Source organism: Maniola hyperantus, chromosome 1, assembly GCF_902806685.2.
Source record: "Maniola hyperantus chromosome 1, iAphHyp1.2, whole genome shotgun sequence".
In the NCBI taxonomy this organism is placed as follows: Eukaryota; Metazoa; Arthropoda; class Insecta; order Lepidoptera; family Nymphalidae; genus Maniola; species Maniola hyperantus.
The window spans coordinates 2722907-2748803 of NC_048536.1; the positions used below are offsets into that span (position 1 = coordinate 2722907).

General features: G+C 37.1%; 5 protein-coding genes across 12 annotated transcripts in view; 2 read left to right on the top strand and 3 right to left on the bottom strand.

The window, feature by feature from the left end:
* sky (GTPase-activating protein skywalker) overlaps nucleotides 1-8052 on the top strand; it is a 130527-nt gene extending 122475 nt beyond the window's left edge. For all 8 annotated transcript variants that reach the window (XM_034985124.2, XM_034985147.2, XM_034985097.2 and 5 more), the window contains one exon: nucleotides 221-8052. In XM_034985124.2, coding sequence (XP_034841015.1) covers nucleotides 221-362 — 142 coding nt within the window. In that variant the 3' untranslated portion in view covers nucleotides 363-8052. The remainder of the gene's footprint in view (nucleotides 1-220) is intronic.
* Nucleotides 7995-10079, bottom strand: LOC117997015 (uncharacterized). Its single transcript, XM_034985184.2, has one exon. It carries the CDS (start codon nucleotides 9945-9947, stop codon nucleotides 8673-8675), a length of 1275 nt encoding a protein of 424 aa, XP_034841075.1. The 5' UTR covers nucleotides 9948-10079; the 3' UTR covers nucleotides 7995-8672.
* A 736-nt stretch (nucleotides 10080-10815) lies between these two features.
* On the bottom strand, nucleotides 10816-17500 carry LOC117997035 (la protein homolog). Its single transcript, XM_034985207.2, has 6 exons — nucleotides 17141-17500; nucleotides 15047-15213; nucleotides 13992-14252; nucleotides 13306-13449; nucleotides 12701-12812; nucleotides 10816-12203 (listed from the first exon to the last, which is right to left on the bottom strand). The coding sequence occupies exons 1-6, from the start codon at nucleotides 17262-17264 to the stop codon at nucleotides 11869-11871; spliced, it is 1143 nt and encodes a 380-aa protein (XP_034841098.1). The 5' UTR covers nucleotides 17265-17500; the 3' UTR covers nucleotides 10816-11868.
* Nucleotides 17501-17759: 259 nt separating this feature from the next.
* Nucleotides 17760-20089, top strand: LOC117996941 (protein asteroid-like). Its single transcript, XM_034985088.2, has one exon. It carries the CDS (start codon nucleotides 17882-17884, stop codon nucleotides 20057-20059), a length of 2178 nt encoding a protein of 725 aa, XP_034840979.1. The 5' UTR covers nucleotides 17760-17881; the 3' UTR covers nucleotides 20060-20089.
* Nucleotides 20090-20806: 717 nt separating this feature from the next.
* On the bottom strand, nucleotides 20807-24596 carry LOC117997044 (androgen-dependent TFPI-regulating protein-like). Its single transcript, XM_034985219.2, has 2 exons — nucleotides 24348-24596; nucleotides 20807-21398 (listed from the first exon to the last, which is right to left on the bottom strand). Exons 1-2 carry the CDS (start codon nucleotides 24498-24500, stop codon nucleotides 20826-20828), a joined length of 726 nt encoding a protein of 241 aa, XP_034841110.1. The 5' UTR covers nucleotides 24501-24596; the 3' UTR covers nucleotides 20807-20825.
* Between the last annotated feature and the right edge of the window lie 1301 nt (nucleotides 24597-25897).

A 25897-nucleotide genomic window follows, 5' to 3' on the forward strand; every position in this document is an offset into this window, starting at 1 on the left:
TTTAGATTAACTCTGAACTGTCCAAGTTCTTGTCAGCCTGATAGTACCTTCATGTTCTAAGTATATTTTCTAAGTATATTATTAAAATAATTAATTTCTAACTCCCTAACAATGTCTAGAATAAATTACCTCTAAAAATTGTGTTAATTGCTATTTTGTTGATTAATAAATTTCGAAAAAAATCATGAATAGTTTTTGACTTGTCAATTATGTTTTGCAGAGACGGGCAGGCAATATGGATGGACGAGAACATCCGATTCGGCAAAACTGACCGTTGCTCCACCTTTAACAACCCGCCGCTCTGCCCCAGCGGCGACTTCGAGATACGGGTGCTCGAGGTGTACGGCTTCTCCGGGGCCTAGACATCGATATCGACATATCGATACTCGACGCGCGCCCAAAGGACGCCTAGGAGTGTAATCTCGAGTCGCTACCCGCGTGTGCTGTGATGTTCCGCTCCCGATATCGATACTCGACATTTCGCCTCCCACCAGTGAATTCGCTCGAATATCCGCGTATCGAACAAATTAGTCCTTATCTAGTGCAACGATTCTTATATAAAAAAAGTATTATAGTAAATTTAATCCGTGCGAACGGGCGGATTCACTGCCTCCGATACGCTTAGCAAAACTTCAGTTCGCTTTCGGAACCGTGCACGCGATACGCGACCGTACGACGTCACGTTAAGAGCCTTAATAGCATGCACCGTTTTGACAAGAAGTGTTGCTAGTGTACATTTTGTACGAGTGTTTGGGCGTTGCGGCAACATCGTCCCGCGATTTTCATCCGCGAAAATCGAAAGCATCTTTGTAGTTTATTACAAAGCGTATATAAATTTTATATCGCCTAGATATATGTGCGTGGATTTTAATAGTATTTCGATGTTATGTCGAGGAGGACGTGCGATTTTCTATTACTTGCCGTCTCAACAGACTGTGTAGATGTATTCCTATATTTATTCTACGTGTGACCCCCCCGTAGTTAACACGCCTGTCCGTTCAAGACAACGAACTGGGGAAATTAGGTTGTTTCTATTAATATTTAATCTATATATAGTAAAGTAGTCTGTGTGTTAAGTACAAATGGATGTGTCGTATAGTATCTATCACGGATGAATACGCTTACGTGAAGCAATACTAGTGGGCCTGGTACGGTTTGCTCGAGTCTAGAACATTCCAGTGAAACTACACTCGGCTACGTCAAACCTTAAGGTGGCATTCGGATCATGGCGACCGCGTCTCGCGACTCTTTCAGAGGGCAATCTACCAGATAACAAGTTCGTACGAATTATGGTCGTACGAACCCGTGTTTAAAGTTTAAACGAACTGATGTCGTTATTTTCCGCATTCAATCGCATTATATTTGGACGCCTTCTCGATATTAGTATGTTTAATAACGGGCTTGTACGAAAAAAAATCACGAAACCTTCAAATTATCGCTATAAGACATCATTTAGAGCCCACCCCATTATCCCAAAAAGATTTCCACCATTATGTAATTAATGGTAAGAGTCATGACCATTTTGCAATAAAAATTATGACGCTGATAAGAGACGACCTAGGTCCAGTTGCATGACAATCGGTTACAGTTATGGTTAAACGTGGGTTCCACAAGTTTAACGGTAATCATAACGTAATTTTAACCGACTGTAATGCTAAGTCTGGGCAAAGTCAAAGTCTATAGATGTAAGTATAAAAGCGCAGTAGACGCAAGCGGCGATCGCCCAGATAAGTCGCTACCTTAAGGGGAAAGGGTTTAGATGAACGCAAGATTATGGCGACAGTATTCGGTATCGCTAGTGGACCGCATCGCTTTAGGCTTGTCTATGAATGTGTACTCAAACCGTTTTTCACTTTTGCTCACAAAATGTACCAAAGAAGTTTATTGTAGTTTATCTGTGGGGGAATGTTTGGCGACACTCGAGTCTATGCATTTTGGTTGCCGGACGAAATTGTCTATGGCTCTGCATATTATATAATTCAATACTGCTTTTTCGAACGATTTCGTCGGGTATTTAGAATGTATGAGAATTATAACGGCCTTTGAAAATTTTGTATTGATTTTTGAGTAGTAGGGTTAATATGAGATTTTTTATCTCGCCAATGTTAACAGAAGTCGAGCGTCGAACCAATACTGTCAGAGTAAAATGAACCTAAAGGTTCTTGATTTAAAGTCATGAATTCAGTACCTGATTTTTAGTTCGTAAGGTATCCGCTTGAAGCGTTGGCTGTAAGAGAATGAGTTTGAGCTTTAAAACAAGGCAGTTAAGGCCCGTTTTACTTTGACAATTCGACTTTAGAATTCTACCAAAGTCTGCGAGATGTAAAATCCCATATTAACTCTACATATTTGGCAATGACTGGGTCAGTCTAAGCATATCGCAACGGTGATACATATCTTATACTAGGTGTGTCGAATATGACTCAATAAATAAATACATAAACGAGGGTAAGTATGTGCGAACATTTTGAGATCTCACTCGCCATTTTAGCTCTATGTGTCAACTGTCATGTGAAAAGTACGGTTCACCTTTAAATTAACGACTAAAATCGTACTTTTAACATGACATTTGACACATAGAGCTAAAATGGCGCATGAGGAGTCATTTTGTACGGACTATATATTTATACAGATTTATTATCCATCAAAATCGATTCAGCCAAACATTCGCCTGCAGATTGTTGTCGAAGTTAAATAGAGTTAAAATTTAATATGAAATTTTATATTCACATAAATATCAATAATTACAAAATTATGCTCGTACAATACATATTATATCAACACAGTTACAATTAAATATTTACCCTGTGACATTGGTTTAAGGATCATTTTCATTTAAACTATTAGTTTACGGAGCCTAATGGGGTGATTCCAGTGACGTGTATAATGGATGCATTTTGAGATCTCACTCGCCATTTTAGTTCTATGTGTCAACTGTCATCACAAAAGTACGGTTTTAATCCTTAATTTAAAGGTGAACCGTACTTTTGACATGACAGTATACACGAGTATTCGCATCCCCTTCCTACCCATGTAATATGAAAAGAACAGACCTCGTGACATTAGCTGCCAGTCGCGAGCCTTATGTTTAAATTTGTAGCGTGCACTAAATTAAATTTGTTCATTCATTATATTCTGTTTTAAATTTTAAGAAATTTAAAATTCATGTTGCGTCCTTTTTAGTAATGTTAAAAAGAAAGAGATGCCGATACTCTAAATTCAGTTAGACAGGAGATCCCGGGGGCTATTCTGTATTTTTTTTGACATTTAGTGAATTGTTCTGTCCAAATCATGAGTTTTTATGATAGATCACACTCACTGTCAAATGTCAACTAAAGCTACAGTATCGCCTGAGAAACCCGTCACTGGTGACCCCATCAACCCAATAGACACTGCCAGTTCATGCGTCAAGTAGTATTATTTTACAAAATTCGAAGGAAGAGTGCCAAAAATCAAAAAACGGACCATTCAGAACCAATGCAATGGCTGGAGTGGTAATGTCTATGGAATATTGCTCTATGACATGAATACAGTTCGTTTCACGAAAGTTGAAAAGTCACTTTAACGCGAGATGAGCGAAGCGAGCTCGTAATTTTTACCGAGAGGTGCAAATCTCACACGTTAGACCTCGTTCACATAGCATTAATACCGCACGTTTATTTGCATGATTACCTAATCCTACCCAATACGTCGTGGCACATACAGTATAGGATAATTCATATGGTTCAAACTGTACTTTTTGTAGTAGTCCATCTAACGGTGACGCGGACAAAACAGTTCCAGCGCACATTTTCAACTTTCGTGACGCGTACTGTGACATGTATTCTTATGTATGTAAAATGAGTATCACACATTTCATAAATATGTAGTTGACAGATTTCATATTAAAACTAATGTATATTGAAAGAATATAAGCGGAATATCTACTGCAAACTGATAAAAAATGAGTATAATAAATTTAATCATTTTTAACGTAATTAGTCGCATGCCTAACTGAAAGTATAAAAAAATTGAAATTTTGTATAAATAAAATGCATAAATTTTGAGATCTCCCTCGCCATTTTAGCTCTATTTGTCAACTGTCATGTCAAAAGTACGATTTTAGTCCTTAATTTAAAGGTTAACCGTACTTTTAATATGACAGTTGACACATAGAATTAGCTCTAATCTATGTGTGAGTGAGAAATGGCGAGTGAGATCTCAAAATGTACGCATTTATACTGTCGAATATTGGCATCACAAAAACCAATGACATAACATTATATAAATTGTCACTTGCGTTCATTTCTTTGTTAAAGCTTTGTTTTTTGTTTTGTTTTGGCTACAACTTTGTAAATAGTTATTGTTAGAGGTCTCTACACATTCTACTTGTTTTTTTAAGACTTACGTGAGTAGAAATCGTTTAAATCTTACAATAAGATGTTTATTTTTCGTCTATTTTATGTGTATTATAATAATTATTTATAATAGATTACATTTTATTATTTTATGTGTAGAGACCGTTGATTCGTAGCTGAAAACAGAAACACTAAACTGGGGTAACCTTGCTCCTATAATGTAACATTTTACACTAAAATCGCATTTATTTGTTTTTTTCTGAAATGCATTAACAAAAACCTCTTTTATCCGCATTATATTATTTTAAAACAAGGAATAATGCAAACATTTTGAGATCTCACTCATCAATTTAGCTGTGTGTAAACTGTCATGTCCAAAGTACGAATTTAGTCCTTAATTTAAAGGTGAAATTTTGACATGACAGTTGACACATAGAGCTAAAATGGCGAGTGAGATCTCAAATGCATGCACTATAAAGCGTTTTTCGTTAATGCATTCCAGAAAAAGCAGTAAAATCCCATTGATCTATCAAAGTTGCACTGAAAAAAAATATACCCCGATTGGATGTATTCATCACGGTACTACATGCGACATATGTTATGAAGACCTAAGACTTGTTTTTAAATTCAGATTATTTATATAATTTATTAAGTAGGTAAAGGAAAGTAAGACAGAGGTTACACGTTCGGTTTGGCATCAGTACAATTCATTATGTTCGTCAGAATGACGTCACCGGGCGAGTTGCCACCCCTATGTCGTCAACATTCCATCTTCGCGTACGAAACGCTTTGCGTCATCATTCCTTATACGCATGGCTAGGGTCTGGAATACTCTTCCTAGATCAGTGTTTCCTGACAATTATAATCCGGGTATCTTTAAAACAAGAGTGAATAGGCACCTTCTAGGCGAAAAAAACAAAAAAAAACCATCCATAGAACGATTTTAAACATCTCGTAAACTTTAGTCGTAAATTCAGCTAATCACAACAATTTTATTATTGTAGCAGTGATTATCACAGCTTTTTTTTCTTGAAAAAAATCTTTCTATTTCATGTTAAGGGGGTTTGAACTTTACTTGTGATTACGTCGGATACACGGCATTGCGTAAGTGTGCGTTCATGTCGGACCAATCAGTCGCGAGCAAACGCACACATTAAGGCTGAGATCTATAGAGTGCAGTTTGACTTTGCTCAGACTTAAGATTGAGTTAAAACGAGAAAGATTTATGTGAGAGATATAGCTCTGTCTCGTTTTAACTCTGTCTTAAGTCTAAGCAAAGTCAGAGTGCGCTTTTTAGATCTCACCCTCAGTGTACGTTACTTATACCGATACGACTTAAACACAAGCATTAGCCACTCGCCTTCGTGAATTGCAAGAACTGTAATTAAAATCTTGGACTTAACTGATGCCAAACGGAGCCTACCCTCAGTGTAACATTTATGGTGTATATTATTGATTTGCCCGTGTGGACAGTGGTCCGGTATGGTCACATGTTACGTTTAGGGAAACTATAATATTTTATATATTCGCTCAGTTGTTTGAGTACCACTGGCAACACATGCACATGATGATGATGATGCAAAGTATTGATTTTTGATTGTATTAGATATTTAAACGCTTAGAATATCATTTCAAACCTATTATGACAATAATCTGTTTTTCTTACATAAATAAAAAGAATTTAGGGTAGGTCGATAATTATTTTATTCTTTCGGCACTGAGTTAGTTGCTTGTGTACCCACATATTTTATAATTTGCCTGGAATTGAATAATTGTCAATTTTTAATTTTTTTTTCTCATATTTTGTGGCTTTTTGTAGTGCCAAACCAGCACAATGCACTTCGCCATTATAAATGCAAAAAAATTGAGGGTAGGTCAAAAATAACCGGCATCTAATTACGGTATCATTTTTGTCAAAAATCAATGAGCTTTGTACCATTATTGCTTGAAATTAATACAAGAAATAATTAAAAAGGTGCCTGTGTTGCCAGTCGCAATGCTTGCGTAGCTGACCGCAGAAGGCGCTAGCATTGTTGCTGTGCCCTTATTCGCTATGATATTCAGATCGTAAATTGTTTGTGACGTTAAATTTCACAGTTCTTGTATGAAGTTGTCAAATTTAACGTCGAAAAGTACCACATACCACAAAATAGAGTTTACTCACAAAACAGAGAAGATCCGCTAACAGACACAAAAAGTTAAAATGGCGCGTTAAGTTTCACGCGTTATTCTAACTTGTTTCCGTGGATAGTGTATAGTATGGGTAGTTGCGGGTACAACAGTTGCGATTTCAATATCACCGCGAGCAAGGGCCCTGTTAGCAGTTAATCGTTGATCAGTGTAAAGTCTAGTCTTTATCCTGTTTTTATTCTTTATCGGATATAATATCTAAATATTTACGAATTGATATTTAAATGTGCGATTTTCGCTCCGTCTCGGAGCGCATAGGCTCGTGGTTAGATAGTGTTTAAGTACATTTAATGTAAAAATGTGTATGGTAATGTGTTGCACAAATGTTTATATTTTTTATCTATACATGATTCTGTTATTTTACATTGGGGCCTTATGTACTACGATATTGAATTCTAAACTTCGTGTCAAATATATTTTGTCCAAAATTTTCCACAATGAATGTCAGACATAAATGTATGCGGCCTAGAATTAGACCCTGTATCCATCAAAGCTGAGCGGAATGGAGATATGTTCAATAGCACCAATGTGAAAAATTATCATAGATTATTGGCAGTGGCGTGCAGGTCATAGAGGCATAAATGCACTGCTTACCCCAGTTGTAATAGCTCAATGCATATTTTTCATTATGACCTGTCAGTAAAGATTCCTACCTAACTAATGCCTACCCTGGCTTCAAACCCTGTGCACGCCACTGATTATTGGTCTGTTAAACACATCTCCGCCGATGTCTGCTTTGTTGGATATAGGGCTTTAAACTTTACGTGTAACGGTGCCTGCATAAAGAGCCATGTTTCCAGTACCGACATATTTAATAGTAGTTAGTGCGGATAAATTAGCCCCATATTATCTTATGAGCTCTCAGATAGAGACAGGTAATGCATATAAGATAATATAAAGGTATGATTCCGAACCACGCTGCACGCAGCAGTACTGCCGCAACAGTGCTATCACCAGCTGTCACAGCGCTGTCGCGGCTGTGTGTTCCGCTACATTGCTGCCTAGCTCGGAATGTAATGTCATATAAGGTGACAGCACTGTTGCGTGCAGCGTGGTTCGGAATCATACCTTTAGGCTATTTTACCCACACCGAACGGTACCGAAGCGACCCGCACCGGCCGGCTGTCGGTACTGGAAACCTACTTTATGAAGCACCCTAACATTCGCGAGGTGATGTACAGAACTTCCGTACTAGCCCATCTGGTCTCAATCTATCTACATGAAGCAGTTCTAGCACAGCATAATGAAATGTAAATGTTTGTGTAGCAACTTACAATATATCTGTTCTCCCTTTCAGTATTTGTGGTGTAAGTTTTTTATGTGAGGATCATAATATGCGACGCGAGTATGAGTTGTGAGGTGCATATGCACGCTTGAGTGCATGCGGGGATGCTTGTTTTGTTAGCGTACTGTTACATTCGAATAGTTTACGCCGGCCGCTCGGGCGACGGTGTACAACTCTTTAAATAATGTAATGTAAATGTTGCTTTATTATGTCTACAAAAAATATATAATCCCATATACATTATTGTAATTTTATTTACGGTCCTTTATCAAATCATTTTCTATTCTAAAGTAGGTTTTGGTAACAAAATAGAGAGTACATTGTAAGTAATAATTCATACAGTGATTAGTTTTAATTTTGCAATTGTAAGGATGGCACAAAACATACTAAGCTATGGTACTAAACCATTTCCCTTTCCACTATAACCATATGGCATAAAATTGCTGGATGCAGGTGGCGCAAGACTGGCATGTGGAACTCTCTACGAGAGACTTATGTACAGCTGTGGACATCTATCGGTTGATAATGACGATGATAAAACTGTTTCACTGAGATGGCTAGTGAGTTAGGGCGCCGGTTGAGGGATGGTGACAGTTTACTCAGACCAAGGATTTTAATGTTGCTGTCACCATCAACCTGTATGTGTCCACCGCTGGACATAAACCTTTTGGAAAGCACTCCACCACCAAAAGTACTCCATCTTTTCACTCATCATGATTCACACACATTTTCCCGGGTGTGAATGGCAATGGCAATTGATCCTGGACAAACAAATTGTGACTGAAAGTATAATTATTCATTTATGATAAAAAAAGTTACAACTAACTTTACAATTAATTCTAATAACAATGCTTTGAAAATCAACAATTTTCAGTTTCCTTCAATCTAGTCCTATAATTTGCTGCCCTATTACATACTGCCTTCACTAATGACTTATCATTGACCAAACTTAGAATATCTTCATAGTTTGAGTCAATCAAGTCTAACGCCTTTACCAAGTTGTCATCAGAACAGCTCTCTAGATAGCTAAATATAAGTATGCTCAATGATGTTTTCATTTTCTTTGAAAAGTCCTGAAGTTCCTCTTTGTCATCATTTTCAAAGCTTGAACCTCCATTTTTGTCAAATGTAGCGATTGAACTTAAAGTTTTCCACATACTGTAGCTCTGCAGGCAGTACTGTTCATAATCACACAGTTCCCCAATCTGTAGCACTCGTACTATTGTTTTAGTAGAATCTATAATATCTACCAAATCCATATCAATTTCCTTCTGAATAACAAACTTATTTTCGTAATATGAGAAAACTATAGATATAATATTCCCAACGTCTGGTTTGTTATCACTGAATATATCATAAGATTTGTCAAACCCTACTAAATTTAGTGTGATTTGCAAGCTTATTATTAACACTCGTTCCAATTCCTCTCTCTCGCAACAATCTTTCTGTTTCACAGTTATCTCTGTGAAAGCTGATGCTAAAGCTATTATAGCTTCTGAAGAGACAAAATGTCCGAAAAATTTAGTTCTATGCTTACCAGTGTTACAGTATGAACATATAGTGTTAAAGTTTTCCAAACCTGTAACCAACAGTTCTTTGTTGGAAGAGTTTTTCAATATGAAGTATAGAGCGTTTGAATATCCCACATTAATAAACATATCGATCCAAATTGATATGTTATCTTCAGCTAGGAATAAACTAGAGTTTATTAGCCTCAGTAATTGTATAATGGTTAGGCTGTCTTCAGACTTCGCGTATTCTAGTAACATGGTAAGAAAGCTGTCCATTTTAAGTAGAGATTCCGCTGCTTCTCGCTGGCAGCACATATTGCCTATAAGACCAATAAGAATTTCCACAATCCGAGGTGATTCAACCAACGGCCAGGCGAAACTGAACAAGTTTAAAACATCGTGTTTTTGTAAGAATAACACTACATCTCTCTCAGCTGTCATGTCCCAGAGCGTGCAGAGATCTTCCTCGAAAGCTTTTTCTTGAATTTCATCCTTTAAGGTGTCCAAGTTAGCAAATTTTAGTAACAACTTCAGAACAAATCGCTCGCTGTATGCAGTGTCTCCTATGACGTCACCAGTCACTGTATCTTCTTTATTTTCACCGTTTTCTAACTCTGGTTTCATCTTTTAACTGTTAGGATGCTTTTATTTGATATAGGTAACGATTTAGAAATCTAATTATGTTTGCTAAAGATATTATGTTTACAATCGGTGTATGTTTACATTTGTCATTGTCAATTTTTGACAAAGACAAATCATTTGACACAATGCTCAATTTCACAGACCATGACGATCTTATGATCTATATTTTTATCAATTTTTACTTATACTTTGTCTATGCCAGAAACGCCCCAAACAGTAAGATCCCAGTTTTCTAGAATTTCTACGCCAGTACTGGGGTTCGACTCTTAGTCAAAAATCTATACTGTGCCTTCTAAGAACAAAGATATTCTATTCGGCTGTGGCTCAGTGAACTGAAACTTCTTTATAGTCTGTTATTCCTCAGGGTAGGGACTCCTTTTCATTAATCAAATAATGGCAGTACTCTTGTTATAATAATGCGGTGGGTTCCCAAATCCGTCCGCATTCAACTCACTAAGAGAACGAGATTTCGATTCTGGTTGTTTAGTAATTATCAGATCTTAGTCATAATAACCGGTACCGACGGCTAACGTGCTCTTCGAAGCACTATATTCAATGTACTTACTCTGTGGAAACACGAAAAAAATGAAAAGGCCAAAGGAGGACCTCCAAGTCAGTCACCCATCCAGTTACCGACTTGGGTCAACGTTGCAATCGCAATCGATTGATATACATATTGCCACACATCCCTCGGCACTGGAACATTTTATGGCAACTACAAAGGATTGCCAGATGACCCCGTATTTTACAGACAACCGTTTTCAGGCTAATACAGAAACAAGGTTGATAATACAGAAACCCGTAAAAAGTAAAAAGAAGAATATATATACGATAAAATAAAATAAACATAGCGTAAAATAAAACTTTTAATTATGTACGTCTTAAGATTATGTATACCAAAAGCAACAATGGGGCCAATTCTCTGGTACACAATTTCTAAACTAAACTAAATTAACAGGTCTAAATGTAGTGCTGTCCTTTTCCGCAAGCAACATTATGAAAGGGATAGCAATAGATTTAGACGTGCCATTTTAGTTTAGTTTAGAGATTGTGTACAACAGAATTAGCCACAATATTTAGCTTACAGATTTTAACAAGATACAATTCTTAAAAACATTGCAGTACCAAAGTACACTATCAACATTCAACGAGTTAGGAAGATCCGCGGGGTGATTACGTATCTCGCGACAGGCGTAAATCTCGCGATCATTGCTGTCAACCGTCACACGGAACAGCGGCTAGAGAGAGACAGCAATAGCCACAAAGCAAAATAAGAAGAAGAGAGACAGCAAATGAACTGTCGCATTGCTACTGCTGTCGCTACTGCAACGTTTTACGTAATCACCGCGCCGCTTATATCGAAAACTTGAAAGGACTAAGCCCATATTAATTTTAGAAACGCACGGACCTACGAATGCAATATCAGAGTGAACTATACAATATCTAAAGCTATGAATGACAAATACAATACGTAAAGAAAATATGTTATTCTCATACAATGACCGCTTTTTTAGGAACCATAACGCATACCAACATACAGCAATACAATCAAATAGTTACTAACGCAATTATAGTCCGTACAAAATTATTGAACGAATATTTATTTAACGAAACTCCCTAATCTTTTTCCTTTTTCAAAATGACTCCTCACGCGCCATTTTAACTCGATGGGTCAACTGTCATGTCAAAAGAACGGGTCACCTTTAAAATAAGGACTAAAATCGTACTTTTAACGTGAAATTTGACACAAAAAGTTAAAATGGCGCGTGAGGAATTAAATTTTACGGATTATAATATTATGAGTTACTTCTAAGTCATATTGGTATCGCAGGGCGAACTGTTGTTTGTTGTTGTTTATTTTACGTTTTAATTTTTAAAAAATTTTTCTTAATTAAAATATACACTAACTATCTTCAGCCTTAACTTTAGCTGGAGGGCCGTCATCGGACTGATCTTGCTTTCTCTTTCTACCCTGCTTGCCTTTGAAGTTTCTTCCTTTATTATTCTGCTTGAACTGTTTCTGGTTTTTACGACGTTTCGACATTTCTTCGACAGTTTTCTCTAGGTATGCAGTTTCTTCTTCACCCTCCAAAATTCTGAAGACCACTTCGGAGTCTCCAATTTTGATTTTGCCGTCGACGATTTTTTCTGCTAGTTCCTTCGCTGTGTTCTCTTTCGTCAAACGAATCCAGCCTTCCGATTCGCCCACTTTGAAGTCTATGAAAGCGATGTCGGCTCCTGGAGAAATAAAAATCATTTAGAAAAATATTTGATTAAAAAAGAGTGATAACTGCATAATATTACCTACCAATTACAACCCGGGTATCTTTAAAAAACTAGAGTGAATAGGCATCTTCTAGGTAAACGCGTCCTATCTTAGGCCGCATCATCACTTTCCATCAGGTGTGATTGTGGTCATGCGTTTGCCTATAATGAATAAAAAAAATATATATAAAGAAAGAATGTGAAGTCTTGGGTTTTTTTCGTTCTAAGCACCATATTGAGCCTCAATAGCTCAACGGTTAGAGGAGTGGACTGAAATCCGAAAGGTTACAGATTCAAACCCTACTTGTTGGCAGCAGATATTCACATTCGCATCCGCTAATGTCCAAAATACGTTACATCACTACTTCCTTTCTTCCTTTTTTCTTTTCTTACTTTGTAAGGATACAAGAGACCTATGTCCACCAGTGGGCGTCCATCCATTGATAATGATGAAATGATTAAACACTAACCCAAAGGTGTGAGAGCTCCTTTGACGTCTTCCCGAGTCATCTTGTCGTGGCCCTGGCTGAAGTGCAGCACCGTGCCCGTCGGCAGCTTGAAGTCATCCTTCTTTTCCTTTGGCTGGAAATTATACAAAAGACAAACTGACTGAGACAAAGATGGCATTAACATGAAGTCTTTTTCTTTGGCTGGAAATTATACAAAAGACAAACTGACTGAGACAAAGATGGCAATAACATGAAGTCATCCTTCTTTTCCTTTGGCTGGAAATTATACAAAAGACAAACTGACTGAGACAAAGATGGCATTTACAGTCGCTTCAGTACCGAGTGAACATGAATTTATCACAAACTAGCTGATGCACCCGCGACTTCGTTCCGCGTTGATTTAGGTTTTCAAAAATCCAATGGAAACTCTTTGATTTTCCGCAACGGTGCAACGGATCGACGTGATTTTTTGCATGGGTATAGATAAAGACCTGGAGAGTGACATAGGCTACTTTTTACCCCGAAAATCAGAGTTCCCAAGGGAACCTTTAAAAACCTAATTCCACGCAGACAAAGTCGTGAGCATAAGCTAGTCTACAATAATACTTCACTTCACAGTAATTTACCTCCTTGTCCTTGTGTTTCTTGTCCTTCTTGTCTTTCTTAGCAGCATACTCCTCTTGCTTCTGTTGCATATAATTGTCCTGCCACAAGGTCAGCAGCTCAGAGTCGTTGAATTTCAAATCTTTTGTATCTAAAAACTTTTCTGCCTGGAAAAAGGAACAATTTTTCAGCCAAAATGCTTTTCATAAAGCTTTATTTCAATAGATAAATCCTGTGCATTGTGTAAGGTTCGATTGGGTATATGACCAAAAAACTTCGTAAAATAAAAAATAATTTTAAAAAATCCGGCCAAGCGCGAGTCAGGCTCGCGCACCGAGGGTTCCGTAGTACGTCGTATCTTTTCGACATTTTGCACAATAAATCAAAAAATATGATTCATAAAAATAAATAAAAATCTGTTTTAGAATCCACAAACATAGTTGGTGCCTATCAAGTGGCTATTGCACATTTGTCAGTCCATACTAATATTATAAATGCGTGTCTGTCTATCTGCTAGCTTTTCACGGCTCAACCGTTCAACCGATTTTGACGAAATTTGGTACAGAGGTAGCTTGCAACACGGGGAAGGACATAGGCTACTTTTTATCCCGGAAAATTTAAGAGTTCCCACAGGATTTTTAATAACCTAAATCCACGCGTACGAAATCGCGGGCATCAGCTAGTGCTGAATAAACAAAAGTAATCTTACCTGTTCTTTAGTTTTAAATGTAGCAAAAACAGATCCCTTAAAAATTCGCTTCTTAGTCTGTCTGTCTTGATACCGTCTCATGATAACATTCTCTACTTCCTCAAACTGTTTGAAGAACTTGAGAATGTCGTCTAGGTTCGTGTCTTTGGGGAAACCTTTGGCATATACTGTCCGAGCTGTGAGTTCTTTACGTCTTTCTTCATTCATTTCTGGTATTGGCATCTCAGGGTTTCTCCGCACTTTCTTGTTGTCATCTGAAACCTGAAAAGTTAATTGCTATTAATAAGTTTTGACAAGTGTTTTTGCTTTGTATTTTACAATATTTGACACAATATTGTACAAAACAAGAACAAAACAGAAATAATTTTTACTAGTATACTGAAGAGTTGGCCTTAGATTGACATAATATTATGACCTACATAGTAACTATAATAGTTACAAATGTTATAGTTTGCGATGCCCCGATGAGGCTTCATGTTGTGATATCACTACCCATATTATAAATGTGAAAGTGTGTTTGTTTGTTGGCTTGACCTTCAATCACGTCGCAACGGTGCAACGGATTAACGTGATTTTTTGCACCGGTATAGATAAAGACCTGGAGAGTGACATAGGCTACTTTTCATACTGGAAAATAAAAGAGTTCCCAAGGGATTTTTGAAAAACCTAATTCCACGCGGAAGAAGTCGCGGGCATCAGCTAATTATATTATATTTTATGATGTAGAGAAAGAATACAAAAGTCAGACGGAGGACTTTGGACTGCAAGCTGACTGCAAATTGTTGCAGTTGACACAACTGCTGCCCATCTGCACGCTTACCATATAGTTTACACTGTGTACTTGTTCCATAACTGCATGCCAATCATGCAGTTGGTCAGCAGTTGCTTCTATATTACTAACTAACTTACTTAACTGTAGTCAAACTACATCACACCTGCCAATTTTCAGTCCAAATGCAGTCTGACTGTCTAGAATCTATTTCAGAATAAGCTAAAAAATAATTTATTCTTTAGGCATGTTAAGAGTTACATATAATAAAATGAGTGACACAAACCTCAAGCAGTCCAGAAGTGGACTTATTGATAGTGCTGGCAATAACATCAGTGTCGGTGGTCAGTTTGGCAAGCCGGTTGAACCTGGTGAGCACATCCAGGGGCACCCATCCATCATCCAGCTTCACCTGTTCCCGCAGGAACTTGTCTCGTGGCAGGTTGAGATCACCTGTAATTGATTGATTTTTTATTGATTGTACAATAATAATCTCTATATATAAAAATGAATAGCTAAATGTGGTGCTGATCACAAATCTCGCGAACAGCTGAACCGATTTTGCTAATTCTTTTTTCATAATATTCCTTGAAGTACGAGGATGGTTCTTACGGAGAGAATTTTTTTAAAATAATCCTGAAAAAAAAAATCAACTGTTAGGCAGTACAAAGATTGCCGGGTTAGCTAGTTTATCAAAAAAGTGCTGATAGCTTAGTAGTTAAGATAGTGACTTCCTAGTAGACATGTGTCCGCTATAGCTTAACTTAACTGAAAACCGCTGCCGTGCCTATAGCGTACCATAGCGTTATTGTCGTAGCTAGCAACGGTTTTCAGTTATCATCTATGACGAACCACCTGACAACGCAACACTGCCAACTGGCAACCGACAATGCATTGTTTGGTTTTTGGGTAACTAGAAACGCAATAATTATGCCTTCTCTTTCTTTCTTTCACTGAAAGCTGAGAAGGAGCGGTTATTGGCTACCGGCTTAGTAACTAAGAACTTGGTAAACCAAAGCCGACCTTATCTCTATTACGCTAAGGCTTAACTGTACAAGTACTTGTCCATTACACTTTGATCTATCATTCTAAATACAGTTAGCCTTAGAGTAATAGAGATAAGGTCCTCTTTGGTTTATCAATCTTTATGAAATGTTTTTGGTTAACTGGACTGTGGCAAACTATTCGTGCAAGCGTCCACCATAGTTTGACCTATGTTAATGATCAAATTAAACTTTACTGCTATGAACTTAAGGTTGTGATTACTTCACGATATTCATGAAAGTAAAATTGGTTTTATTTTAGTGAATATGCGCGCGCTAGCTATACAGACGGTATTGATACGGCAGCTAGCTTAGTTACTACTACGGAAACCGCTGCGCGTTGCGCATATTAAATTAGTTGAAACACAACTCTGATACCGATATTCGGCAACGGTTAACAATATCGGTATTGAAACTAAGTAACTGTTGATTAACCGTTGCCGTAAATAGCCAATAACGCCCATCTTTACTTCCTAGTCAGGTCCAGAGGTTATGTATATTTAAGCAATTAAGTGAGTAAGCTTGCTTTACTGTAGGAAACCTGTATCATACCTGAGAGTTCCCCATAATATTCTCAAAGTATTTAAAGACTATGGAGAAACCCTTCCCATTCAAAGAGGAAACCTGCTGCATGATTGCGGTAGAATAACAGCTACAATGTCACAATTTCAATCACCTCTGATTGGTTGACGCTTGCTCACTATTGGCTACAATGCATTGTTGCAACAAGAATAACACAAATTCAGCCAATCTCAACAATTGAGATTGTAATAATGATTGATGCAGGTTTTACGAAATCGCCCTACTGTACTCAGTGCCAGTGCCAGAGCCAGTGATGAGTAGTCAATCAATCATTTATTTAAGTCTGCTTCATTTTTTTAATAAAATTAGAGAGCAAACGAAATGATGCCGGCCTTTCAGGAATTTGTTGGTCTACCCCTTGAATGACCCCAAGTTGTAATCTAGTTGGAACACCACCGTATACATAACCTACTAAATCACAAATTCCGAAACTGTAGACTGCTGAATAGCCCACTAAGCCCAATACTGGACACCGGACAGACAGACCTACAGACCGGTGTGGTCACAATGATCATAAATGGGCTCGGTAATTCAGAAAATTCAACACATTTTTTAAAATAAGTACAGTTTTTAGGTTAGGTGCCAATAAAGCAGAAAATCTATCTGTAGACTGCCTAATATAGTGAAAGTACGAAAGCCTTAAATAAATATAAACATGGGTGTAATATTTTAAATATGTATGGATGTATTTATAATTATAAGTCCATGGTGCAAGTTTATCGATTTGTTATAAATGCTATGCACTATATACCTACCAAAGTAATACTCCACTTGGCGTATGATACCTCTCTCCAAATCAGTCAACTCCTCAGTATCATCCTCTTTATCGTTATTTTCTTGTTCATTAGTTTCAGTTACCACTTCTTTTTCGTCAGTCATTATTGAAATATTTTATTTTACAAGCGATAATATGATACAATGTGGCGCAATTGATTGATTACCTACTAAGTCTGTCTATCCTCGCCAATTACACTTTTATGACACAGTGAGATACTGAGATATATAGAATATAGAGAACAACGTAATTTATAATAACGATTTAATATTCGCTACACAGCACGCACGTGTTTTACAAATTTTAAAATACACATGAAAATGCCGGCATTTTGGTTTTAAGCTATAGACAAGAGGTCATAGATAACACACTATCAAGAGATTCTATAAAATATAGATTAGTCTATGGTCAGAACGTAGTGACGTGTTAAGTGCCCCGTAAAGGGTCAAACATGTTTGTCAAACACGTAGTTTGTTTGACAAGCAAGTAATATTTGACAAACATGTTTGACCGTTTACACCATAGATTATCTACTATATTTACACTTTACGGGGATTTGTCGCACTGTAATTGGCTGTGGTACTACTCTGTGACTAAACACGTTCTTTTTGTCTGTGGAGTGTAGACTAAACATAACCTCTTTTCAATTATTTTTGTTTTATTTTAGATTGTATTTATCTTTCTAAGTTTCTAACCCGGATTTTGTGGTTTGAATTTTGAGATGGGAGTGAGAGGTTTGACAACTTATATAAATCACAATCAAGATTTATTCTTGAAAAAGTACCATTTGCATGATACCAGCCTGGTCATCGACGGTCATAGCTTATGCGCCCAATTGTACCGATTGTTGAACAGTTTCTCGGCATTTGGTGGTGATTACGACAAGATGGCATCGTGTACGAAGACATTTTTCAAGAACTTGCGGAAATGTAACGTTAAACCTTATGTTATTTTTGATGGGTGCCATGAAAGTAGGAAATTGAGAACAGTGCTTAGTCGACTTAGATCTAAGTTAAAAGGTGCTTCTCGTCTAGATCCAGTGACGCAAGGCAGCCTCCAAATCTTCCCTTATCTCCTTCGAGATGTTTTCAGAGAGGTTCTTATAGAAATGAAGATTCCCTATACAACTTGCGAGTTTGAAGCTGATGATGAAATTGCTGCCCTAGCCAGAATTCTAAACTGTCCCGTACTGAGTTACGATTCGGATTTCTTTATATATAACGTTTTATACATCCCTTTTAATATGCTAGAGACAAAACCAAAGCAAATTGAGGTGGACAGTAATAAGGTTTATGCTATGGAATGTAAGCTATACAAAGTACAATACTTGTGTGAACATTTTGGCGGTCTTCATGAAGAACTTTTACCGTTACTAGCGACTCTACTTGGAAATGATTTTGTAGAAAAACGGGTCTTTCGTAAATTCTTCAGTCAACTTAAATTGCCCAAAAGTAGGAGAAAAAAGAATGAGCAACAGCGAAGTATCCATGCCTTATTCAACTGGCTGCAAAATGAAAGTTTAGACTCGGCTATTGTTAAAATAATAGGCAGACTTAAAAAATATCAGAAAAATAAAGTTTCTGGAATAATAAAGAAAAGTGTCAATGGATATTACTGTAATGACTGTAAATCTTTGAAATACTTTAATATAAACACAGATGAGTTAATTAAAAAGTCAGAATATAAGATGCCTGATGTTGATGATGAAATCTGTAATTCTGATGATGAAAATGATGAAGGAGATGATAAAGATTCTGACACTGTTTCTAATGAAGGCAGCAGTCAAGAAGATGAAGAACAGGCTCAGGAAGTCTCTGATCCTAATTTAAACAGCTTACCAGATTGGTTTTCTGATAAAATTCGTAAAAACCTTATACCAACTACCTATTTAAATCTATATGCACATCATTTACACGTTTGCAATCCGCAAGCAGAAGATTTCACTGAAAGGGATTGCTTTCTTTGTGTCTTACCTATTGTACGTTATGCCTTTGACATCTTAACAGATTTCAGTCAAGAAAGCTGTTTGTACTTTAGTAGAGAAAATTGTAGTTACAGAAAATTATTAGTGGATAAAGAATATTCGATTGAGAGACCTCTAAGCATATCTTATGAACAACTCACATCTACAGAGTTAAACAAATATTTCCAACATTTTCTTGATATAAAACTTAAAAATTTGGACTATAGTGAAATAGAGTTGTTACCGTCTAGTTTTCAACTTTTCATGATATCAGTTCTTTGGTGGATTTCTTATTGTAGCGTCCCGGCAGCACACGTTCACAGTTTGTTCATGTCGTACATAATGTTAGAAATTATTGATGAGAGAACTGGTTCTGTACGTAGCCACTACCACTTTAATACTAAACACGCCAAAAAAATTGAAGAATTTAAAGAAAAAGCTACAGAAAACCTAGAAACCGATGAATTGTTTTTGAATAAAAACAAAGTTTTGTATGAAGATTGTCTTATAGCAGCGAGTGTACTTTTAAAACATTTTGAAATTGATGACAGTATATGTAAAAGACCTAAAAGTTACAACATTAAAAAGATATATTCATTTGCTCAATTTCAGTGTTCGTTACAGCAAATTAACACCTTAAATACCTTATGTGCTTCACCGTTTGACAGTACAGTTTATTATAAAAGTTACAATGGAACATTTGTATATAATACAGCTTTAAAATTGGAAAATCAGGCGGATCCTGACACTTTTCTAGAACAATATATTAAAGGTGCTACTACTGTACTAATGTTTTATAAAAGTATTTGTAAAATTTATAGCGAGTTGTTGAAAAAAATGAATTTATCTACCATTCAATGGTCAAGCAAGAGAAAAAGGAGCAGGCGGAAAAAAGGTGTTAATAATGAAATTGATTTTATTGTGAAAGGAATCTGATGTACAATTAATATAAATTCTAACAGTTACTCATTTGTTTTTTATTTTAAACTTGCTTATCCCCGCGACTTCGTGCGTGTGGACTACACAAACAAACCCCTATTTTACCTCAGGAGTTGAATTTTCAAAAATCCTGTCTTAGCGGATGTCTATCTCATAATAGCTATGACATAGCATGCAAAATTTCAGCCCGATCTGTCCAGTAGCTTTTGCTGTGCATTGAAAGATCAGTCAGTCAGACGGCTTTTTGTTTTATACATTTAGATAGAGATCTCTGGGATCCATCCATTTGGCAGAGGCAAGAAATAAATGGTCTCCACTTAGGCCCAGTTTCTCTTCTCGACACGCCTAATTAGGTAGATTTCCAGATCAGATACCAGACCCTACCGATTCACTAACACTTAATATACTGGCTGGAAAAAAATAGTGAGTGTTTATTTATTGAATTTTTAGCTGGTTCGATTCCCGGGTGAGACAAGCAAATTTAAAAAATCAAGAGAGTTTTCCTTTCAGTAAAATTGCCCTCCAGGGCCCATAATTTTTTCCACCCTGTATAACTCAATGAAGCAGCAATGTAGAATCAACCAATAAGTAAAAATATTTTTTTGTAGGTATCTAAGTATGTTGATGACGGGCGAGAAACTTTTCTTCTTTTTTTAGGTTTTAGGGATCGTTGTAGGTAAAGTAAAGGTTGATAATAGGTGTATTATCTGCGGAATAGAAAACTGAAATGAAAAAGGGTCGATGTTTCAAAATATTTATTTATTTACGACTTCTTCTTACTCTTAGCCGTACCATTTGTAACACCATTGGTGTGTGGTTGCCTGAGATTCTTGCATACAAAGTTGTTTACTTTTTCTCCAAAAATGTATAAACCGGTCGCTATACTTAGGCTTAGTGCTATGAAAAGAAACCTCAGTGGCCAATTCAAAGGTTCGAATACCGGGTACACCCATGCACCGGTTTGAGCATAGACAACGAAAAACCATACCAAGTACGATACGTAGAATAAATACGTTACTATATAACCAAGTTTTCTTGAAGGATAATTTCTATAAGAAGTGAATAATTCAATAATAATAAAAACTGAAACAGTCGTATGCATTACATGGTTAAGAGCTGGATGGTACAACTTTTCTATGCGTTCAGGAAAAATAAGCTCCTTGTCTATGGCGTATATGCTCCAAAATGCGAGCGACACGTAAATCGCTGTAGGAAAAGCGATGGAGAAGAGGGTGTCTTTAATTTGCCGGATTATAGGTGTCTTCTTCGGGGACTGCACGTTCGTTCCGACAACATCGTTCAGGAATGCGACGAAGTGGTACACGGTTTGTAAAATCTGAAAAAAGGAAAAAAACGGTCAAATGCGAGTCGGATTCGTACACGAAGAGTTCACGAAGAGAGAAGTAAAAGATTATTTTATTAATTTATATGGCGGCTATTATGAAATAATTATTTTTGTTAAAGCGGCAATAGAAATAGCTCAACTGGTACAGGAGTGGACTGAAAACCGAAAGGTCGACGGTTCAAACCCCATCCGTTGCACTATTGTCGTACCTACTCCTAGCACAAGGTTGACGCTTAGTTGGAGAGGAAAAGGGGAATATTAGTCATTTGATGACTAATATTCTTTAATAAATAAATAAATAAAAAAAAACTAAAAACTTCAACTCTGTAGTCTGCAAGTCTGTAACTATTATCTACGGTTCGTGAGTTACAGCCCGCTGATAGACAAATAGACGGATGGACGGATAGCGGAGGCTAATAGGGCGTTGGCACCTTTCGGGTACGGAATCCTAAAATGGTAATCAGCTAAGCTTAACGATTAACTACCTACCATCCCTTGGTACTCGTCAGAACAAATGTTCTTACAAAAATCCTAAAAAAAAATGCGAAAAATAGGCTAGGTTTTTTTAACCTAGCCTAAAATTTACGGGATTTTTAAAAATCTTAATACTCGCGGATGAATAATTCTTATCTGCTTAAATGCAAGTTATATTGTTTTATTTTTAAATGCTTACTTAGACTTGAATCATGAATCTTAATTATTAATTTACATACAAATTACTACCTACTTATTTATTACCTACCCAATTTTTAGTGTAGTGTAAGTCAATATCATCATCATCATGATCAACCACTTCCGACCACTGACCCACTGGCCCACTTCAGTACGGATCTCCTCTCAGAATAAGAAGGGTTTAGGCCAGACTACACGCTGCTCTGTGCGGATTGGTCTTCTTCACACACCTTTGAGAACATTATGGAGAACTCTCAGGCACGCAGGTTTCCTGACGATGTTTTCCTTCACTTTCCTTTCATAATATGATAGGTAGTAAAAATACATGAACTGTCTACTATAGTACGCGGCCGAAAGTAATGTACATCGACCTTTAGAAGGAAATAGCTGATTTGTAGAGCATTAGTGGGAGAGCCTGGGTTCGATTCCCGGCAGGGTTTGGAATTCTATAATTTCTATATTTCTGGTGTGGTCTCTGAATAAAAACCAGCCAAGTGCGAGTCAGACTCGCGCACCAAGGGTTCCGTACTACAACCGTATTTCTTCGTCATTTTGCCCGATAAACCAAAAACTATTACGCATTAAATAAATAAAAATCTGTGTTAGAATATATATATATATTATAATAATTTTACCTTGAAAGTCGAAAATACTACCTACTTAATTATTTGTTCATGCAAACCTTCAGACAAATTCACGGTTTTCGGATTTTTCCCCTTACGTGTGCTATAAGTCCTACCTACGTCTGCCAAATTTTATGATTCTAGGTCAACGGGAAGTACCCTATAGGTTTCTTGACAGACACGATAGACAGACAGACAACGAAGTGATCCCATAAAGGTTCCTTTTGTGGGACGGAACCATAAATTACATCACCTAATAACTAATATGGGAAGCAGATAGTATTACTTAGTCATAATAAACAGAAACCGGTAGTTACCTACCTACTGCCTACATCAGGTTATCACGAAGGCACATAACCTCTCTGAGCTCTCTTCTCTTATTAAGAGACTACCTACATGCATTTAATGGTTTTAACCTCGACACGGCTAATCTTAGACCGCTCATATCTAATCAACAATCGTATGGATACCTACATAATAATCCTAGTGAACCAAAGGTTTCTTTTGACGGGCCACAATTAAACCAAAGTGTCAATTTTTATTGTAATATTTTCATTAAAAAAAGTGGCCCAAATGTTAGCTATGGCACAATGCACCATATTCTCAAAATCATGTTATTCTGTTAATTAGCAACCTATTTATCATATAACTGTAAAGCGAAGTTTATATTGAAACTAACAAGGTAAGTTGACAAAATTGGTCAAATAAACTTATTTTAATTGAAAAAATATATTTTCTAAGCTCCTTTGATCCGTCAAAGCTGTACCCACCTACTGTTAGAAAATAGAGCCTCAATAGGTAAAGGAGTGGACTGAATACCGAAAGGTTGACGGTTCAAACTCCGCCCGTTGCACTATTGTCGTACCTACTCCTAGCACAAGCTTTGATGCTTATTAGGGGGAGGAAAGGGGAATATTAGTCATTTAACATGGCAAATATTCTTAAAAAAAACTATCACTGGTTAGGATCGTTTTTCCTACTATCATCTCAACTTGTCTCTGGGACACTACTGAGCACGGGTCTCCTGTTAAAATGAGGGTTTATCCACGACGGTAGCCAAGTGCGTATTGGCAGACTTCTCACACCTTTGAGAACATTATGGGAACCTCTCAGACAAGCAGGTTTCAGGATATTTTAATGTAGATAACGGGTACACTATACATACCTACCACGAGTTTTATTTGTCGATATTTCAACCCAATTGCACGGGTCGTGTACGACGGGACAAACAAAACATCAAATTAATCGTGGTAGGTATTTTTTACCTCTTATCTACATTAAAAAGCTCAAATCATTTTTTTAAATTCATTATAGGCGCACGCTTGACCGCGATCACACCTGATGGAATGTGATGATGTGGCCCAAGATGGGACGTGTATGTAGGTGCCTATTCACTCTTGTTTTAAAGATACCCGGATTATAATTGGCAGGAAACACTGATCTCGGAAGAGTATTCCAGACCCTAGCAATGCGATAAGGAACGATGATGCAAAGCATTTCGTACGCGTAGATGGAATATTGACGATAGGTAGGTATACCTAGGGGTTCAAACTTGCCTGGCGTCTTGCGGTACGGTGGTATAGTTTCAGGATGTTCTACCGTTCGTTGTTTAGTCGTGTACTCTATTAAGTAGGTAGGTACTTACCAGACACCATATGGTGAGAAACATACTCCTAGACTTCAACGGATATCCCTCCATAGCTTTAACGGTAAATGGAAACGTGATATACGTTTGATCGTACCACATCACCAACGTATTTATCGCAGCGACACTTAAATGGAATAGTGGACGCAACATTTTGTCTTTATCACTTAAAAAAAAAAGATTTAAAAAAATCGTTTCACACGTCAATCTGTGGTCCCGGCGTGCGTGCTTCTGCTAACCTTGTATAAAATGAGATAGGTAGGTAATAGGTGAGGTTTAAATGTATAATTGATGTAACTAACTACCTACTTGATGGCTATCATTAATTACTTGGTTGAATAACTTGAAAAATAATACGCTGTTTTAAATAATTCCGCTGTGAGTTGCATTTTTATATAGATACGAAAGTATATATTATCTTACTACCTATCAAAAATAAAAGCAACATCTTCTAAAGGTTTATAATAATTGCAGATGATTCATAGTCGTAAATGTTTCCTACCTATACTTAGTCAGGAGTCAGGACTAGTGTTCCAAAGGGCTCGAGCCTTTTAGTCCTAATTTTAAGACGCCTATAAGGCTCGAGGCTAAAAGACTAAAAAGCTCTTTAGCTTCGAGCCCTTTTTCATTCAAGAGCCTTTTCTCGGGGCTTGTAGCTCTAAAAAGGGCTCGAGTCTTTGTTACGACTGAGCCCTTTTTTAGACGCTTCCTTTAGCTGAGCTCTAAAAAGAACTCCGAGCCTTCGAATAAAGGGCTAAAGGGCTCGAGCCCTTTGGAGTCAGGACCACAAAATATTACTTACTAGCTAAAGTAAGTAATACAAAACCCAGCCAAGTGCGAGTCGGACTTGCGCAGCGAGGGTTCCGGAAGCGGAAGGTTAATAAAAAACTGCCTACGTACGCGTGTTTTTTTCCCTTATTTTTTTACTTCCAACTGCAAATCTAAGTTTGTAAGATGTTTTATTTTGTGTTATGACGAGAAAACTACAAATTACGACTTTTCTTGTGTTGTGAGACCTTGCTAAATTTTATCATTTTAGGTCAACGGAAAATAACTAGGTAGGTACCTAGTAGCTTGTAATAAATTATCTCTGGTAGTAGGTAGGTACCCTATAGGTTTTGATTTATGTATTTACATATTGTGTCAATATATGCGGCATTTAAGGTTGTATTTTTTGTTTTTAACATAAAGCTTGATTTCAGATAGACTTACAAACTACAATGATTACTTTTTAGGGTTTCGTAACTGAGGGGTGCAAACGGGACCCTATATACTATAGCCTCAGCTGTCCGTCCATCCGTCCGGATGTCGATCGGGGCGGGGTGTACATCCCGTTGACAGCCGGACGGACGGACGTCTCCGTCTGTCAGCGGGCTGTATCTCGTGAAATGTAATAGGTACAGAGCTAAAATTCACAGAACGCTATAATAACAAATAATAAGATAACAGCCATGTAAAAAAAGTAATATTTCCTGTACGATGGTACGGCTACGGAACCCTTCATGTGCGAGTCCAACTCGCACTTGACCGATTTTTTTCCTTTTTTCTTA